General features: G+C 25.0%; 1 protein-coding gene and 1 long non-coding RNA gene across 5 annotated transcripts; one reads left to right on the top strand and one right to left on the bottom strand.

Moving 5' to 3' along the window:
- The first annotated feature begins 281 nt into the window (after positions 1–281).
- Positions 282–12,633, top strand: LOC107997525 (inositol hexakisphosphate kinase 2). Of its 4 annotated transcripts, XM_062079564.1 has the most exons (11): positions 282–881; positions 1,515–1,641; positions 1,776–1,899; positions 2,029–2,108; positions 2,303–2,478; positions 2,644–2,849; positions 2,996–3,277; positions 11,289–11,364; positions 11,508–11,673; positions 11,811–12,035; positions 12,143–12,633. In XM_062079564.1, the coding sequence occupies exons 1-11, from the start codon at positions 759–761 to the stop codon at positions 12,349–12,351; spliced, it is 1,794 nt and encodes a 597-aa protein (XP_061935548.1). In that variant the 5' UTR covers positions 282–758; the 3' UTR covers positions 12,352–12,633. The 4 variants fall into 4 exon arrangements, with proteins under 4 accessions (XP_061935548.1, XP_016911667.1, XP_016911668.1 ...); XM_017056178.3 differs by lacking the exons at positions 11,289–11,364; positions 11,508–11,673; positions 11,811–12,035; positions 12,143–12,633 and adding exons at positions 7,224–7,505; positions 7,620–8,558 and having other exon boundaries at positions 286–563; positions 627–881; XM_017056179.3 differs by lacking the exons at positions 11,289–11,364; positions 11,508–11,673; positions 11,811–12,035; positions 12,143–12,633 and adding exons at positions 7,227–7,505; positions 7,620–8,558 and having other exon boundaries at positions 286–881.
- On the bottom strand, positions 6,978–10,465 carry LOC133666695 (uncharacterized). Its single transcript, XR_009831183.1, has 2 exons — positions 9,414–10,465; positions 6,978–7,399 (listed from the first exon to the last, which is right to left on the bottom strand). It is a non-coding gene; the product is annotated as an uncharacterized LOC133666695 (long non-coding RNA).
- Positions 12,634–12,844: the final 211 nt, after the last annotated feature.

Below are 12,844 nucleotides of genomic sequence, written 5' to 3'. Positions count from 1 at the left end.
ATTACATTATATCGATACATAAAACTATATTGATTCTTACTCATAATATACTGATGATCATTTTTCATGAAAATAGAGTCACATTATATTATTTATTGTAAATTTTTATCTTAGAAAATATTTTATTAAAATTTAATTTCTTTTTATTTTAATTTAAAGATAATTTAAAAATGATAATATTTTATTATATATAATTTATATTTCAGATTTGTGAATCCAACTTTATTCATTTTAACTTTTACTCATAAAGTTTTATTTACATTCGATGACTCAACTAGTTGGATAAAGTATAATACTTGGAATATATTTTTTTGTTAGGATTGGCAAACTCGATGTGATACGCAATTTCTACTAATATTAGTGTCATCTAGTAGAAATTATTAGAGCTAATATCTTCTACTACAGAATTTTCTTAATTTATATATACCCTTCGAAAAAGCAATTTGCATACTGATTGTTGCACAGCTGATCTCGTAGTATCATTTAGAACAATATTTTTTTGTGTGTGTTTTTTTAATACTTATGAAAAATCGACTGTAAAAGAACATTACAGATATTTAGAGGTTTGTTTCGTATTTGTTAATAATCATATCTTATTATTCTTTTAACATTGTGACACATTCAAGGAAAATGTATTAAGCAAGTAATTCAGTAATAGTGAATGGATGAAAAGTGTATCATCGAGATTTACAGAAGTAAAAACCGTGTGAATAATCTGTTTTGGTGTTTGAGTTTTATTTATTGGATAGTCAACGGTTATGGTATATTTGTCGGGTACCTGGGGTATGGGAGAAACAAAATCGCAGTGCCATAATACAAATAATTCCTCCTTTCTGCAGGAGAATGATGAAGAAGTTGCATTATTACCACTTAAAAATCAGGTGATGATAATTTTTTTTATTTAATTATTCTAATATGTGTTTAAATAAAATATTGCCTAAATAATCTTACTACCATTTATTTTTTATCTTTCTATTTTTTAATAATAATATTTAGTAAGAAAAATTGTTTTTGTTTGTTTAATTTTATGAATCAAAAACTTGCAATTATATATTTTTTTCTTTTTTGCTTTTATTTGTTTTTATTTAATACATCATACAATTTTATATTCATGTTTATTTATTATTTATTCACGTTTATTTGTGAATAAAATTATTTATTTATTATTTTTATTAAATAAAAATATAATAAGAGAATATATTCAAAAAAATTATTAGAATTATAAAAGAATCAAAAAAAAGAATAAAAGATAGTCAAAAAAAAAAATGAAATTATATATATGACACTATGATTCAGTAATGAGTCATTAATAGAATTCTATACTATGCATTTTTTGAATATCTATTCATCGCAAATAAATAGAATTAAAAATAATAACTATAAATAAATTTTGTTACAAATTGCATAAATATTTGATCAATGTATAGGACTTTTTATTTGTTATACTATATATTTAAAAATAAAATATTTTGTTTTGTAAAAAATATAACAAAATAATTTTATATGTTTTATAGGTTGGTGGACATACAAGATTACTTTTATTAAACCAAAACACTATTTGTAAACCATTAAACTATAAAGAACTTGACTTTTATCAAAACATTCCACAAGATATTCAAGTGTTTGTTCCAAAATTTAAAGGTAAGATGATTTTATTTTTTCTTATTTTTTTTTCATTTTTTTATTTTTTAATGTATTTTTTATTATTTTTTTTAAATTAACTATATTGATATTGATTAAATGGATTAAATAATCAAAATTTTTTTCTTATCCAGGTGTTCTACAAGCTTCCAATAGTGGTGAAGTTACATTAGATAAACGTTATAGTCCTAGTTTTAGAGAACATGATAGTAGACAAGGACATAATTCAAGTAAAAGAAAAAGAGAAGATGTATTAAGGTGTGTATTTGAATGTTTTTATATTAAAATTACATTAAATTAATTAATGCATAAATTTTAATTATAAAATTTTATTTTATAAAAATTAAAAATAATAATAAATTTTAATTATTAATTTTTTTGTATTAGAATGAAAATTCATCGTGATAACACATTAGCAGGGATATTAAAACCAGGAATGCATTTGGACAATGCACCAAATAGACAATGTATGTATGTAAACATCAAATAACATTTTTGTATAAGAAAATTATACAAAATTAATATTTTTTATATAAGAAAAAAATAATATAAGAATTGTAATATGTATGATTAATAATTTTTTTTATATTAATTAATAATTTTTAATAATTGAAAATAAATGATTGATAATTTTTTTTTGTTTTCTTTTCTAAATTAAAAGATTTCCTTTTATTGGAAAATATAACATCACAATATACTCATCCATGTATATTGGACCTGAAAATGGGAACCAGACAACATGGTGATGATGCATCTGTTGAAAAACGTAATAAACAAATTGCAAAATGTGCTGCTAGTACATCAGCCTCATTAGGTGTTAGATTGTGTGGAATGCAGGTTTGTGATGTATAATATAATATTGAAATGATATATGATATTTTTATATTGAAATTTATATAATATTATAATATTAATAATGAAAGTAATAGTAGCAGTAACTTTATTTATAAAATTTTATAGTAAGATATTATAAATATGATACATAAATGATATATATTATAGGTTTATCAAGCCAATACCAATCATTATGTGAAAAGGGATAAATATTGGGGTAGAGCATTAAATGAAGAAGGTTTTAAAGCAGCGTTATATCGTTTTTTTCACAATGGCTTTTGTTTACGAACGTTAGTTATCGAAAAAGTGGTATCACGATTAGAACAATTACGACGTGCAATAGAGAGACAAAGCAGCTATCGATTTTATTCGTGGTAATTTTTCGTTGGAATATTTTCAAGAACACTATTATTTAGGAGTTAAAAAGAAAAGTACTCAATTGCTTTTAATATTCAAATTTTTTATTATGAATGTTATTAAAAATATCAGAAATTCATGTTTCCTATTAAATTTGTTTTAGTTCATTATTAGTCGTTTACGAAGGTTGTCAAATGGATTTTTCGGGGTTCGGTCATTCATCGTCTTTATTACAAATGGACGAAGATTCAACAAATTCTAGTTCTATTAGTGATGACGGTCCTCATACTTCGGATAGCTGTTACGATGGTGACATAAGTAACAGTTCCACAGATTATAATCTTTCAATCGAAGAAGAAATCGGTCAAACGAGTACTTTGCACAGAGGATTTGGCAAGGCAGCAACTCGAGAGGCCAAACGTATCGCCAGATTTTACCCTACAAGGTTTGTAATTGATATTTTTTTTTTCAATCATTAGCGGGTAAACATTGTTGTTAACATTTTTAGATGAAAAAGTATTGATTGTTTCGTTTCGATTCGTAAATATTTGTAAATATTATATATTTAATATCAATATTAAATTTATAAATATTAATAGATTATAATAATAAAATAGATAGAATTAAAAATAAATTGTATACATAATTTTCTTTAAAATTATATGAATTAATATGAACAAATAAATATAGTATATTTCAATATCATTTACAATGCAAAACGATTCGATACGGAAAGATCTGAATTAAATCTGAATTAAATTCCTAACGTTGTGATTTCGTCAAAAATTTACAGCAAAATATAATTTCAGGTATAAATTTTTGTTTACATTTTTTTACGTTTTATGAAATAATTTATTTAGTAGTATTTAATATTATTATATTTTTATTTATATTTATTATATTTTATACATATATATATATATTATTTTGATGTATTACAACAATAGGAATCTAACAAATATTTCTTTTTCTTTTTCTTTTAAATATTATAATTAGATGATAATTGCACATATCAATACAAACAATTTAATACATTTAACCCTCCGATATATTTAAATAGAAATCGAAAACAATCTGGTGAAGTATGTATGTATAAGGTATATCATGCGTATATTTTTTAGTAATTCGTCCGAATCTACATGTATAGATTATATATATATTTTTTTCTTTTCTTTTTTTTTTCTTTTTTTCTTTCCTTTTTGTGTATATGTTTCCTTTCTTTAAATAAATCATTTATCATAATTTTTATCGAAACTTCTATCAAACTAAACGAACAAGATAAATTACACTTGATAAAATTTAAAATAATTACATATATCGAAATGTTCATATATTAATATTCATTTTCAAATTGAAAATATAACATACTCCATCAGAAAATTGGAGGGTTAGTTATTACGACGATTTCAATGTATATTCAAATTATTTATTTCAATTATATTTTGTTAAAAACCGGTTTAGAGAAAATATCGCATTTTCAGTCGCCTAGTGTATTGATACTCACAATAATTAAAAATTATTCTACGTAATATAGCATTATAAATATTTCTTAGAATAGATATATAGATTTTGCAGTTTTTATATATTATACAATTTTTTTAATCAAGTAAATAATGACTTTTTTGTGAATAATCACTACTTTGTATATGTTATAGATTCGAAAATTTATTACTTTAAAGCAAAAATTCAATTAATGGTTCAATTAAATTTTTTATTAATAATTTTTATATATATATTTTATTACTATTACTTATATATGCATATGTATATATAGCTTAATTAAATATATGTATATATATATATAGAAAATATTGAACAGATATAAGAGAAATTTTCATTACATTCGCTCAGACTAAGAAGTATTTATTTACAATAATAATTATATAATTAATAACTAGGATAAACAATTTGCTCTATTTACATTTTTTTTTAGGAATCAACGAAGGATATAAATCATAACTTATTTTTCATCGAATCATAACACTAAAAAACTGATATTGCGATATTTTCGTAATTTAAGCATGTATATTTCTGTGTACCATCACTTTTTAGAAAACTGCTCTTTATTACGGCCGAACTATAATAAAGCGCGGCAATACCAGTCCCTAATCGAGCCCAGTTTCTTACTAGGGGAGGATCAAAGCTGAAAGTGGTGGATTTCAAAATCCTTTCGTAGGTATATTGTTGCTCAAGTGTAGAGTACAGCTCTACAAAAGTTATTAGGTGCAAATATTTCTGCACTAAAACGAAAAAATTTAAAGGGACATTTACATTATATCATGCGTATGCGCATATATGTATGTGTATGTGTATATGTATCTGTATATGTCCTGCATATGTATATGTATATATGTATTTATGAAAAATATTTAATATTTTGTATATGTATATTATATGTATTGATAAAGAAATAGATAGAGAAAGAAACATGAATAAAACTATTTCTTTGCGATTTAAATTTAATATATATTTAAATATTTAGATGCATTTTAATATTGATCATGATATTTTCATAAAGAATTTTTATTTTAATAACGATCACATATATTTTAAAAAAAGTTATAAAAAAAATATATAAACGCGAGGTATTTCAAAATTATTTTGTTATGTATTTTCATTATTTGATAAATGATATGAATCATTAATCGAAATTATGAATATAAAAAATTAATTTGTTTATATATACTTAATCAATTTTATTTTTATTTTTTTAAAGAAATATTACATTTTTTTTATTAGTTTATATGAATGTTGCATTCTTAGATCTTATATATGTATGTATACGCAACATATATAGATATACATGTATGCATACATCTGCAAGTGTGCGTGCGTGTATGTATATCTATTTTTTATCACTCATTGAATGTATATTTTTTAATTTAATTAATAATTTAACTCGATTAATCTTATGCAATAAACGAAATTAGGCATACATGACGTTTAGTAAGTGGTGAATTTTATTATATTGAAAATATATTTATATAAATTATTTCTTTATCTTTTTAAGTTTGATGTATATTTATATGTGTATATATGTATATTAACATGTATATACTTTTATTTTATGACACAAACTAAAAAAGATAAATTGTTAATATACGTATAAAGTAACAAGTGAGTTTAAAAAAATATAAGTAAAATGATAAATAATAAAATTTTAAAAAAATAATAAATTATATAATATTTACCATTAATAAATTATAATATTATATAGTATTACCATTCGATTAACCTTTTTATAAAATTTTCTTTGTAAAGCGAAAATCTATATGTTATAGGTTATATATAAAAGACTATAGGATAGCTATAAATGTTTTTTACGTAGAGTACGAATTATATATTCACTTTAAAGACTTTGTACATCTATCATAATATATAATATTAATAATTTATAGATGATTAATATTTAATAAAGAAAAATATTTGAAATGATGAAATATATTTAAAATGCATATTTGCATATTCATAAGCATTATAATATTATTAACATATTTGAATCATATATTAAAACAAAATTTCTGTTTGTATCATAAAATAAGAAACAAAATTTTTTGAAAAGAATTTCGCCATTTACTTTGCATCCTGTATATGAGATATAAACATTCTCTTTTACTCGAAATATATGACCCACAGGGCCTGCATGCCCGCTATGGTCTGGGCAGTAAAAGGGTTAATAGATGGTAAGAGGTTATACATTGTACCATGTGAAATCTAATGACAGGGCTGTGTGAAAACTTCGTTGTATCTCATTGATTAAAATGGAAAACATATTAAAAATTTAAGAGATCGAATCATGATTAAACGAAATTTTAAATTAAATGATAAAATTCCAGATGATATTCATAAAATTAAGATTTTATCTTATTTCAAGCATTTCTATGTTAAACATATATCTAAGTATCTAAATATAAGAAATGTATATGTATATAAGAAAATTTTATCATGTATCTAATAAGTTAATTTGCGTTTTAATTGTCATTATTTTTCAATACGATACATATTACGTATATACGCACGAAAAAAAATTAAAATAATAGTAAGTATACATGTAAACTATAAGTATCTATAAGTAGAGGAAATTATATATAACGTTTGTTACGTTAAATATATTAAATTCATTTAGTTAAGGAACGTTAATCGAATTACTCTTTATTACATTTATTATATTAAATCTGGTAATTTTGGAAGAAAAAATCAATAAAAAAAATAAATATTTTTATGCATTTATTATATATCGCATGTTCTCTGCCGAGACATTTCGAACTTTTTGCGCGGCCCATAGTAAATCTTTTACATGTTAATATTCGATAATATCTGAAGAGAAGGAAATAAACCAAGCAATAATAGTTAATAATGCATTCTATGCGATGACCAACTGACAATCCCAGCAGTGAGGAGACAGTTTTCGTTGGATCTACGGACAGCTTGATCGACAGGATGCTCCAATCTCCCAGATACGAACAATGGATGGTTTATGGCACTTCGAGCGATGAATATTGTTTTGGACAAAGTTCGGACAATGATACGCAAGATGCTAATTCTGATATTGAAATTAGATCTGATCCTGGAATAAAACGACAAAAACATGGACATGAATTATTTCACATTTACGAAAGAGAAAAGAGAATAGAAAAAGAACTCAAATGTACCAATATGTCGAACAGATATTCGTAAGTAATTTTGCAATCGCTATAAAAAGAAAAAAAGGGGGAAAAAAACTATTTGACATTTATCTGAAACTATCGAGTCGATAATTGAAAAAGGAATAATATTTTAATTCACAGATACACGTCTTATCCTTATCAAATGAAAAAGATGAAACAGAAATCTCAGGAGGCATTGGTCGACGTAAGGATCATTGATTTTGCGCACACAACCTTTGTTCACGGCTCTACCATGCCTTGTAACTCGGCTCACGCTCCTATGGTACATCAAGGTCCAGATTGTGGTTTTCTAACCGGTCTGGATAGTTTAAAGCGACTTCTACTTGAAATTTTAACTGAAGGTTAATTGTTAAAAATCTGTTATAAACTTCTTTGTATACATATAAAGAACCAGATATAAAAAAGAAGAATTGACGAAGAATCTTTAATTTATATTAAAAATATTGATGATAAAACTCTGATTATCTTATTAAATGTGATTGATTTCTGTAAAACAAATCTGTACATATGTATTTTGAATGTATGATTTTACATAGCAAAATTTTACTAAATGTACCAGTGAGTATATGTGAGAAATTTATGAATCTATATTGAAATACGTGAATGTGAATTGCATACAAAGAGTATTATTTAATTCATATATTCATCAGATGAATATATATATCTATATATACATATATATATATACATATGTATATATGTATATATACATATACGTATATATATGTATATATATATATATATATGTACATAGCTTGTACATTGACACACGAGAACCGTTGTCACACGGTTACTATATGTACATATGATTCTTAATATAAAAATATTCGAAAGAAATATTTTTAAGAAACAATGTATTTATGTATTTTTTCCCTTCTAGATTTATCAATTTAAATCGTGTAATTCATAGATCATTCAATAATCTGTTAAATACATATAGGAACGTATAAATATTTTTTACATACGATGACAAATAATTTAAGTGATTTGACCATATATGGAAAATGATAATATATGTAGTTAATTTATATACAATAATATATACGATACATTCTTCAATTTACTGTTGAGTTATTTTCATCAAATTAAAATAATCTAAAGCAATTAACGATATGTAAAATACAAATTTTTTTCTCGCATGGATGCGTGCGAGATTTTATGCTTTTTTAAAATATTTTTTAAATTGTACAGATTTAAGTGGCCTTTCTTCTTTTTCCCCACTTACTGCACGTATCGATCTTCTTGAAGGTAACGAAGTTGAGTTACTCCTAGGAGACCATTGCCTGGTACTAAATCGTATCCAGTTATCGATGAAACGCGAAAGGAAAACGGTAATGCGCGTCACGCTCGTTTACGATTGTTAAATGAAATAAAGCTTCATAGTTATATGTGAAATTAATTGTTCTTATAGGATATTTACCAACTATTCGGATAAACACCTGCATTTATTTGTGCCCTCGAATTATCTCTATTTTTGAAAAACTTTCTTGAATAACATTCAGAAATAATATTTTTTTCTTCAAAAAAAGAATCGAATTTGTGTGTTTTTTTTTTATTTTTTTTCTCTCTCTTGAAATGAATAAAATAAATAAATGATCAAGAAAGCAATTAATTATTAATAACGGTACACGAACCGTTACTTGATCTTAGTGAATAACGTTTTAAAAATTACAAAACGGACGATACGAATGATATGAATAAAATGTTGAAAATTAAATAATCGAGTAACATTGCAAAAGAAGAAGAAAAGAATGTCGAATGATGTCTATGTCGAAGGATGAAGATGTGTGTAAAGAAAAGAGGAAGAGAATCGAAATGGGGAGATGGTTTTAATTTTAATGGAACATAATTGCTGTGTTAATGTATAACTAACTATTGACTGTATACAACATGCAGTTTTATTCGACTACTTACGTATGTATGTATACCAAGCGCGGCACGCGTAACATTCGCTTCGATTCTTCTCAGTATGCGGTATATTACTAACACATGCATGTACAATAATGTGTATACGTTTCTTATGACTAGACAAGTCATAAGCGTGACCACTGATCGTACTCTCGTTCGCGATCGAAGTCGAGAGCGAACGAATTTGAAACGAAACTTTACATTATAAAAAATTAAGAGAAAAAAAATATATATATAGCTCGAGAAGTGTAAATATCGAAAGGGGAAGATGAAAACGATTGAAACGTTGATCGCATCGATAATACAATAAAAAATTATATTAAAACAAAAAAAAAAATAAATCGAAAGATGGTGTATGATCCGGTGTCTGAAGAACAGAAGAAACAATTTTTTAGACAGTGTTATGCCGCTCATTTACCTGGGTAAGATTTGATAGGTAGATAGACACGCGTACTTGCGAGAATATTACCGATGTTTAAATGGATATCCGATTACATGTTGTAATTTAATCATGTTTTTTTTTTTCATCTTGTTCGCGAACCGAGATAGGTTCGAATTTCTTGCTGTGCGGCAAACACTTGCATTGGTATTGAACAGTATTAATTGAATTTGCAACGTTGATTGTTAACGCTAAATATTTTCTAGTAGCACCGTTTATTTTTGATTGCGTAACGTAAGCGAATACAATACGTGCACACAATACACGGGCTAGCACGGGCTTTTAAGGTCTAGAGAGATTGATTTTTGAAGTACCATGTTGGAACGGTTTTTCAATTGTTGTTAATAGTCGGATGCCTAGATAAGAGACTAGAGGGACGGATGTCGGGAAAGAAATCGAATGTGAGTTTAGTTTTGTTTGGAATAATCGAATCGAATACACGGTAGGTAATCGAACAATAGTTTAACATGTAAAAACCTTGAGCGCATTTTTTTTATCATATATGTATAGATTAATAATTAATAATAAGTATATAATTACATCTTTATCCGTGTATCGATTTTAACGATAATTTCCATAATAAAATCATGATACAACATTGCATGACAAAAAGGACAAAGATCTTGTGAAATATTTCGATATTAATGTCATAAAAATTTGATGGTCGACTCAAACGAATAAATCGATATGCATAAGTACAATTCTCGTATTTTGATCGATGGAATTAAATATTTAATGTGTAATGAAATATGATCAATAGATCTGCGCGCGAAACTATTTTTTAAGCAAGTTGAGTCATATAGTCAAGTTATTGTTAACTATAGTAAACTTTCGTCTTGCATTTCTTCTTTCTCTCGCCTATTGCACTGTTTAACTTATCCATATACTTCTGATTAATTTGCATACTTTACATGTCTATTGAACGATTCAAAGAAAAATTTTCATTCAGAAATTTAAAGTGAATAAAAATTAATTCATTATATATTCATATTTATTTTCATTATATATTCATTATATTCATAAATTGTTAAATGAAAGAAGTCATTAAAAAAACAATATATCAATAAGAAAAAAATAGTTGTTAAATTATTTGATCTAAAAATATTAATACATTTTAAAAAGAAGAGAATTAATTAAAAAATTTAAAAATACCTAAACTATCTTGTTTATGCTTTTCGTAATGTTTCTTCAATAGAACAAAATTTTACTCTAAATCTGTTTTCAATGACACATGCGCATGCGCGCTTGAATAAGCGCGAAAAATTAAACTATGCGTTTAATCGACTGTTATCATTTTTTCATTGCATAATATTTTTATTCATTAATTGATCGATGTGGTTTTTTCCATAATTCTATTACAATTATTTTACCTACAATTTCGGATCAATGGAAATCATATGCAGTTATTGTTTCATTTAATAAATCTATTTTATTTTTTTCAGCTATACAGGACACTGTCCCACTCTTAGATTTCGAGTTGGAAAACGATTTGGAGCATGCACTCAAGAAATTATGAAGGTAAGAGTATGCAAATATTAACGATCCGATTTCGCATTGAAAAAAGAAAAAAAGAAATCAAGAAAAAAATACAAAAAATAACGATGGAAATTATTCACTTGTAAAATTAATCAAAACTTCCATGAGCATATTGCATCATACAGGAATTACTTGAAAAGAAAATTCTCAAGACAGGACCTTACAGACCCAATTGCGAAAAAGATATGCGCGAAAACACGACGATTCTTTATGAAAAAGATACAAACACGGATTGGAAAAATGAGAGGCATCTCTTAAAACCTCCCCCTCCATACATCTTAGGATATACTGGTAAATAAATAGATATAGATTTGATCTTTATTGACTTAAAATTAATACTGAAATTAAGAAATCGTATAATTTATATTGTATCTGTTTTATATATATTGAAAGTGAATTAATTAAAATATTTAATCATTTCATTGTAGGGTATATTCCTGGTTTTAATACTAGATATGGTCTATCTTTTATGCGAGCAGTGGAAGAAGGTACTAGAGAATGGCGTGAAAATCAAATTAAATTGAAAGCTCGTAGAGATCTTACTCAAACTACAGAGAGAAACGCTACCTCTAGAAATCTTTTATTACAAACCAGAGCTGATATAAATGTTCTAACTGATCGTGATAATGATAAAAATCGACTAACTACGTTTCGTATGTATTATATTATACGATCATGTTTTTGCAATTTTCACTGAACTTAATAAATAATAAAAAATTAAGCAAATAAAAAATTTAATTAAATTTAATATTGTTTACAGATTATGAAATTTCTCCCGAAAGACCACCAATTGTAGGTTATACTGGCCATATTCCGGGTGTCAAGGGAGAAGTTGCGCTTTCGAAAAGATACGCACAAGCTGCCAAAAAAGGATTGGAATTAGTACGAAAGGAACGTGAACAAAGAGTTGGTAAATTAACGGATGCTAATAGTGTAGAAAAAGTTTTAAATGTGGCTCGTTTAAACTGACTTAACGAGAGATTGAACTCTGATCTCCACAATTTCTCGAATTTCAATTTTTGCTTAACAAAATAATATTTAATATGTCTCGAATTTCAATTTTTCCTTAATAGAATAATATTTAATATAGCCATAAATTAACAATTTTTTTTAGATAATCTTTTTTAACGATAATCTCTATTTGACTAAAATTATTCCATTAGATATAATTTATATTTCTAATTTCAATTTTTAATCAATTTCACGCTGCCGATAAGGGATAAATATCCAAATAAAATTATCAACAGCTTTTACCTTGGCTTCTTTTCTTTTCTTTCTTATAGTAAAGAATAAATCATATATACTATATCTTTCATAATATTCTTATAATTATTAACATTTTATATGAAATAAGTGATTTCTATAATATATCTTTCTTTCATAATTATAATATATTCGATATTTAATATTAAAACAAAGACAAATCGATATTTTAGTAATATAAATAATCAATCAAGAAATT

This window comes from Apis cerana, linkage group LG9 (genome assembly GCF_029169275.1).
Source record: "Apis cerana isolate GH-2021 linkage group LG9, AcerK_1.0, whole genome shotgun sequence".
NCBI classification, from domain to species: domain Eukaryota; kingdom Metazoa; phylum Arthropoda; class Insecta; order Hymenoptera; family Apidae; genus Apis; species Apis cerana.
Note: the sequence above shows the minus strand (reverse complement) of the source record. Positions and strands in the feature narration are given on the sequence as shown.